Raw genomic sequence first — 7419 nt, forward strand, 5'->3', positions numbered from 1 at the left:
CAGAAAGACCTGAGTTCAAGCCCTACTTCTGCCACATCCAGTCTAGGCCTTGGGCTACCCACTTTTTAAGACTAGAAGTTGCCCTGAATATGTCTGCATTAATTTTAAAATGATTAATTTTAACATTAAGATCACCTCCATTCTTTGTCTAGTATACCCTGCATTTTTCACTTTCTCCCTTTCCTCATTCCTTCTTCCCCCACCTTCCCTCATTCCTTCTTACTCCTCTTCTTTTTCCTTTCTTTCCTCCTCCCTCCTTCTCTCTTTCCTTCTTCGTTCTTCCTTCCCTTCTGTCTTAGAATCAATACTGTGTATGGGTTACAAGGCAGAAGATCGGTAAGGGTCAGGCAAAGAAGGATAGGTGACTTGCCCGGGACCACACAGCTAGGAAATGTCCAAGTTTAAATTTGAACCCAGGACCAGCTCTTTCTCGGCCTGGATCGCGACCCACTGAGCCACTTAGTAGTCTTCTTCGGGGACCTTTTAAAACAGCTGCTCTGGGTTCTGGGAGGCTCTGAGTGCCTCGGCCCCTGCCAGGGCGCCAGCGTCTGGAAAGAAAGGAAATCCTTGGGGTGGGCTTGTTTCCTGGAGGGTGCTCTGGGTGACCGGCACGGGCGGAACTGCTCTCGATCTACTTTTCTTGGGCGTTCGCAGAGAGAGCCCGGGAAACCTAGTCCCGTCTCCCTCCCCCTCCTCCAGCCTGTGAGCTCAGTTCCTGCCTGCCGAGCGCTTTCGGAGGGACGCTGGCGGTGTGGGGAGGGCGGGGATCTCCTCCCTTTACCGCTAGGAGCCGCGCCTGGGGCGCAGAAGAGTAGCCCTCCCACCACTCGCAGCCCCCTGGGAGGAGCAGACGGTCGCTTAGCTCGCAGCCCCCAGGAGGCTCGGTAACGCGCGGATCTTGAAGCCGGCGGGCAAGTTCGAGCCGCCTCGCGTTCTACGGTTCCGGGGAGGATCGCACCGCGAGCATGTCTTCCAGCTCCAACCTTAGCACCATGCAGCGCCTGGTGGAGCAGCTGAAACTGGAGGCGGGGGTGGAGAGGATCAAGGTAGGCGATCCGGGCTAGACGGGCGGGGAACCCGCCCCTCGTTTGCGGGGGGAAGGAGGAATGGTTGGCCATTTTTCGAGGGAAGCGGGTTTTGCGGGATGTGTGTGGCTTGAGAAAGGCGGAGAAAAGGCCTCCGAGATTCTTTTCCTTTTTCTTCTTCCCCCCAGTCTCCGCTGAATGGGTGTGGCTGCTAGGTATCCCGGTACGAAAGGGAATCCTCTCTCTTGAATCTATAGAGCCCCGGTGCCTAGCAGTGTATTTGATGAGGATCCCCAGGATGACCCCCGAGAAATTCACCGAAACTCTCCCAGCCTCAGTCTCCACTTGGACCTTGCCCATGTTGTCAAATGAGATAGTTAGGTAAAGCGCTTTGCAAAACTTAAAGCGCTCCATAAATGCTAGCTACTACTAGTGGTAGGGACTTGGCGTGTGCTGACTGAGTGGAAGCCTGTCTTCTTGCCCCTTGGAGATGGAACCGAGAGGGCACTTAAGCCTAGGTGAAGGGGACAAAGATGCCCACAGTCAGCCACCACTGTCGGTGCCAGGAAATGGGCTAGACGCCCGGTCGTGGCCAACTTAGTACTGGAGGTGTGACTTGGGGATCCCTTCCGTCTTCCCTTGAAACAAAGCCTGGCAGAGACTGGTGAGAGCTGGAGCCAGGAAACCGAGTCCCTGGATGACCCCGCTACTCTGTGACTTCGTCGTGGGAGGATCCCCCGTTACCGAAGTGCCACCTTGGCAGCTCCGGCGATTTCCGTCTGATCATTGCCGAGCTTTCTCTCTCCTGCCCTCCAACTCCCCCAATCCTCAGCCCCTCCCCCACCCCTTCCTCCCTTCGTACTTCTTTCTCCCTCCCTCGCCCCGTCTGGGTCTGGAGCCCCTCCCCCACTCGGGTGACCTTAGCGAACCCTCGGGCTGTCCCGGCAGCAGCACAAAAGTGGCGCTGTTCCCCGGAAGGGCTGCTCGGCTTAGAGTGAGCGGGAGGGGAAGGCCGGTCCGTGTCCGGCTCCACGTCTTCTGTGTGGGTCCGCAGCTGGCCTCTGTTTACCCGCCGCGGCGGCATAAATCGGGGAAGGCTGGGCTTGTTTGGGGCAGAACTAGCCCGGCTCTGCCCTGGTGTGGGTGAGCACTTGGACGGCATCAGCTTTGGGGGGTGGCTGGAATGGAAGGCCTTGACTGTCCGGGATTGGGGATCTGTCCGGAGATTTCCCAGTGTGCCGTCAGGCTAAGCAATCAGGAAAATAACGATGGCTCGGGAGACTAGGCCACGGACCCCCGGTGGGCCCAGGGGACTGAGCCGCCTTTGCTGGGCACTTTGGCACGTTTGGGGTGCATAGAGCCGTGGGGACAAAAAGGGGAGCACCCCACATGCGGCGCGCATTTTACAGATAAGGCCTCCTTTGGTCCTTGGAGCGGGCGGTGTGTGTGCTCTCATTGCGCCGTCTTCCCGAGGAGGACCCCGAGGTTTAAGAGTTCTACCCATGGGGGCGGAGTCGGCAGAGGGGCAGGCCGGCTCAGCTCAGGCTTCCCGAATTCCCCTTCAAGGTGCTGTTGGTCGAAGAGAGCCTCCTCCGCGGTACCAGGATCGCTTCTTTCTGCCTTTCTGGAGCCTTCCTCCCTTCGGCTTGACCTTCGACCTCTCAGGCACCTGGGCCTTTCCAAGCTTGTTTCCCCTGAAGAAAACTGAGAGCGAAGCCTGTGCCTGCGCAGGGCGTGAAGCCTCCCCTTCCCCCTTGAATCCTCATTCTGTGCACTTCCATACACTTTCCAGCTTCTCTGAAAATGAGCCCATTCCATGCCGGCCCATCCCCCGGGGGTCCTTGTAAGGAACGCCCTTTGCAGATTAACATACGCAATTTGCATTATTGGTGAGGGAGTGCCCGAGGAACGTTAGGGTGCCTGGACCGAACCTGGAGTTCAAATCCAGCCCCAGGCCACCCTGCGCAAGTCACTGGACCCCCCTTGCCTAGCCCTTAGGTTCTTGGAACTGGCACTTCATATTTGAGTCAGAGGCAGAAACGAAGGGCTTAAAAAACCAAAGCCATTATTTGGAGAAGGTCCGGAGCCTACTCTAGACTTGGGCCCCGGGAAGATGATCCGGGGGTCTGTTGTCAAACCCCTGAGTTTTGAACCTCTCTAGCGGGCTCTAGATGGGTTTCAGACGCATGCGCGCCGCGTGTCCCGGCCTCGCAGCAGAGGGTTCAGCATGGGGCTACTTCATGGAGGGAAACTTGTGGGCCCTCCCGCTCACAACCCCCGCGTTCCTAGAATGCTTCCCTAGTATGTTCTGTTGCTGCTCAGCCATTTCTCACTCCTGGTGACCGCATTCAACCTACCTGAGGACTTTGCCCTTTCCTGCTTGGACTCCCTTTCCAGAGTTCCAGCTCTCAGCGCTAAGTGCCCTGGCAGGAAGTGTCTGAGGTCACGTGTGCACCCAGGACCTTCCTTCTCTTGGCGGCTGCCTATCCACCGATTCTCCTGGGAAGGCCTAATGCCCTCGGGGACCCTTGCATTCGAGCCCATTAGTCCTGGGAGAACATCTTTATGTACCACGTGTCCAAAACCCCAAACACCACCAAAACTCTCCACCCAAGGGATACCCGCCCCGGTGAGGACTTTGTTCAGACTGGGCCAGTACCGGGCTTCTCCTGGAAATCTATTTTTAAAACCCTTACCTTCTGCCTTAGAATGGATGCCAAGGGGTCCAAGTAAGAGTTCCAAGGGAGAAGGGTGCTCAGGGCTGGGGGGGGGGGGGTGAAGTGACTTGCCCGGGGTCACGCAGCTAGGACGGGTCTGAGGCCACATTTGAACCCAGACTTCCCATCCGCAGCCCCCTCGCTTAAACGCTTTGTCAAGATGGTGCTGGTCAACATGAGAATTGTGGAGCTCCGAGGAAGGACATCCCCTTTTGTTTACTGCCGGCCCCAAATTGTGCAGGTCCAACATTCTGAATAAAGGCTTCCGGCACTGAATGAAAGGCTCTTCTCCCCCTTTCCTCCTCTCCTCCGGTCCCTTCTGGACCCCATTTGGCCTCTTACAATTACTTGCTTCTGCGGGTGAACATTGGCTAGAACCACCGGGCCCTCCGGGTGTTGGCTAGAAACCAGTCCCTGAGGCCGCTTTGCCCATTCCAGCCCCCGCAGGGGATCTGGGAGGCCCCTCCTGGGGTTCCCGGGACCCTTGGGGCCTGATGAAGCTGGTAGGCACCCGCTGGAGTGGTGGATTCCAGAGGAAACCTGTTATATTGGGCCAACCTTAAGGAATAGCACCACGTGATGCTGGAGGGGGTTTCCGAGGGCATTTGCAGGGGCCCTTATCTCCGAGCATGGATCTCTCAGGCACATCTGTGTGGTCTGTCCTCCCTTAGGTCTCTCAGGCTGCCGCGGAACTCCAGCAGTACTGCATGCAGAATGCCTGCAAGGACGCTCTTCTGGTAGGAGTTCCGGCGGGGAGCAACCCCTTCCGCGAGCCCAGATCCTGCGTCTTACTGTGATGGCAGGTAACTTCCGGGATGGGCTCCTCTCCTGTGTGGGTGATCCCAGAGGTCTCCGCCCAAGCCGAGGTCTCCCGTGCATCTTTCTAGTGGGAGGATAGAAAGGGAAAGCGCACAGATCCCTAGAGGCCCGAGGGGGCCACACGCACTTACAGGTGCCATTTTCTGGGTCACTGGGGAGCTGCAGGGGGCCTCGTGGATGGGTCGGTGCCCCCCACCCTTTCTATTTGATTTTGACCCCTCCGCTCCAGTGTAAGGAGTCCGGAAGGCCTGGCTCTCCTGTTACCCTTTATGAATGTGTCTCTGAGCAGGGACTCCTGGAATCTCTAGGAAGATCAGTGTGCTCATCTGTAAAATGGGGGCGCCGGTACTCCTTCCAGTGCACTGTGAGCTATAAAGGCAATACAGGATTCAGCCCTCTGAGGAGACGCTTCTGAGCCCTGAATTTATTCATTTTGTTTTAATGGGTGAACAGGAGTTCCTTTTCCATCCCATCTCCTCTCCCTTTACTACCCGTCATGGGGATATTGCTAGTGATGGCTGCTGTCCCAAAGTTCTCCCTGTGCTTTGATCGTAGGTCTTCCTTCAGAAGATATTTTAGACATCTAGCCTTCACCAGGAGAGGAGAGTTAGTCCTTTGGAAAAGTGAGAGTGGAGTAAAAATTAGTTTTTAATTTTTAATTTTAAAACTGTAATACTCTTTCCTTGAAATGGAAAGCATCTATTAGGATTTTTAGGAATGTCATGCTTCATTTCATTTTTACAGAGGAGGCTCCTTAGTGTTTGATGACTTTAACTTTGTTTTATTCTTAAAAAGATAAAACTCAGTGGCTCAGTGCATTGAGATCCAGGCTCAGTGGATTGAGATCCAGGCATATAGACAGGAGTTCCTGGGTTCAAATCTGGCCTCAGACACTTCCTAGTTGTGTGACCTTGGGCAAGTCACTTGATCCCCATTGCCTAGTCCTTACCACTCTGCTTTGGATTCTGAGACAGAAGGTAAGGATTAAAAAAAAATATATATATATATATATATATATATATACACACACACACACATGTATAACATATATTATACATGTATAAATATATATCATATATATATAAACTCTAAAGGAAGCCTTGGCATAGGTCATCATAAAGGCCCTCAAGGACCAGCATGTTCAAATCTTGGCATTCAGGAGCTCTGTGCAGTAGGGGATAATGGGAAGGGTGCTGGATTTCAGGCCCAACAACACCCAGGGTTGAATCCCATTTCTACTGCTGCTCACTTCTACCTGTGTGATCCTTGCAGGCAAATGACTTCCCTTTTGTAGGCCTCCATTTCCCAATCAGTAAAATCCGGGGTTGTGCTTCGGAGGTCCTTCAGCTCTCAGCCTCTGAGTCAGGCAGTTCTTGTGTACCTGCCTGTGAAAAGAGGCTGCTCATGAGGGGAAGAGCCAAGACAATCATCACGCCACCAACTCTGCATAGTAATTAGCCTCCTCCGTGGCAATTTACTGTCTTTATTGCAGAGCTGGCTACTTCCTTTTCTACAATGACTTTCTGACTTGAGGGAATGAGATATTGGATGAAATTAGAGCACTGTTCGAATGATTTCTTTTTTTCTTAACAGGGGAAGAAGTTCACTGAGGAGTTACCTTCAAGCATGCAGTGATTAACAGCTGCTTCTGAGTCTTAAGAAAATATTTTTTTTTCTTGTGGCCAAACAATTTTTAGATATTTGAGTACTTTCCGAAACAGTCCCTACGGCCAAACTCTTTCAGGAAAAAATGGAAGCCTCACCCTATGTAAAGGGTAAAGGAGTAGACCTTCGTGGAATAATACACTTGCTTTGGGGGGGGGTAATTCTTGTTAAGTGTTCTGTACTTTAAAAGACACACACTCCATCCCACTTCTAACAAAACATCCACTTATGACTGTTGCTTTGCTTTTAATAGCCTGTTTTAACTTACGTGACTACCATTTAACAAAGAAAAACATTTTCTTCTACCAAAAAAATATATTTTTCACTGTAACTTGTGCTAAAGGTTTTTATTTTCTAGCAAGTGTTTTTTTCCCCTTTTAGAATTCACATTTTCTAAAGAAACACACCCAAGTGCAGATTAGTAATCAAGCAATGCCTTGACTTTTCTAAAGCAAAAGATAAAATATTTTGTTTTTAACACTAAACTTGGGATCTGTTTCTTAAGTAGTTTGTTTTGAAAGACCAACATTGTCATATTAAATTGCTTCATTTAGATAGGATTGAACCTTGTGTACTCTTAAGCTTATTTTATGGCTCTGTGCTTAGAAAGGTACTGTAGTTTAAGAATTTCTTTTTCGAGAAAATGTTTAAAGCAAGACTAAGAATATCAGAAAATGAATGTAAACAGGAAGTCATGGGGAATGATCAAAATGAGAAAGTTTTCAATTCTTAAACATCTGTTGCTATTGTGGCTCTGGTGGTGTGCCTTTGGTTTTATACAGGATACTTTTATTGTTTTACATTCTTTTTTTCATTTTGTTTTACTTTGTTTTTTTGGAATTGCCTCTTAGAAGCTTAAAAATAAAAATTTTCCCTAACATTTTTGGCCATGTTTTATTGTCACTGAAACATGTTAAGACTCTAGTTATTGCTATTTTAAAGTTTTAATAATGTTTTGTCACGGGATAGAAAGTGGGGAGAAGATGAAATCTTTTTTTCAGGCTGTGAGGAATTGTGTAAAACTCCCCAACACATACACATGAAGAATATGACAGAAAAGCAGCTAATTTAGAAGTCACCAGTTAGAAGAGGTGAGATTACAAGATATCATTCTAGAAAACAAAAAAAAATGACTCACCTGAGAAGCGAATGTTCTGATAACAGCCAGAAGTGTGGCCCAGGGGGAGGCAGGA

General features: G+C 50.7%; 1 protein-coding gene across 3 annotated transcripts; it reads left to right on the forward strand.

Moving 5' to 3' along the window:
- The first annotated feature begins 638 nt into the window (after nt 1–638).
- GNG10 (G protein subunit gamma 10) lies at nt 639–7106 on the forward strand. Of its 3 annotated transcripts, none has more exons than XM_007498167.3 (3): nt 639–1046; nt 4414–4545; nt 6155–7106. In XM_007498167.3, exons 1-2 carry the CDS (start codon nt 966–968, stop codon nt 4537–4539), a joined length of 207 nt encoding a protein of 68 aa, XP_007498229.1. In that variant the 5' UTR covers nt 639–965; the 3' UTR covers nt 4540–4545; nt 6155–7106. The 3 variants fall into 3 exon arrangements, 2 of the variants coding, with proteins under 2 accessions (XP_007498229.1, XP_016279344.2); XR_008913729.1 differs by lacking the exon at nt 639–1046 and adding an exon at nt 1106–2168; XM_016423858.2 differs by lacking the exons at nt 639–1046; nt 4414–4545; nt 6155–7106 and adding exons at nt 1066–2168; nt 2592–4018.
- The last annotated feature ends 313 nt before the right edge of the window (nt 7107–7419 follow it).

This window comes from Monodelphis domestica, chromosome 7, assembly GCF_027887165.1.
Source record: "Monodelphis domestica isolate mMonDom1 chromosome 7, mMonDom1.pri, whole genome shotgun sequence".
In the NCBI taxonomy this organism is placed as follows: Eukaryota; Metazoa; Chordata; class Mammalia; order Didelphimorphia; family Didelphidae; genus Monodelphis; species Monodelphis domestica.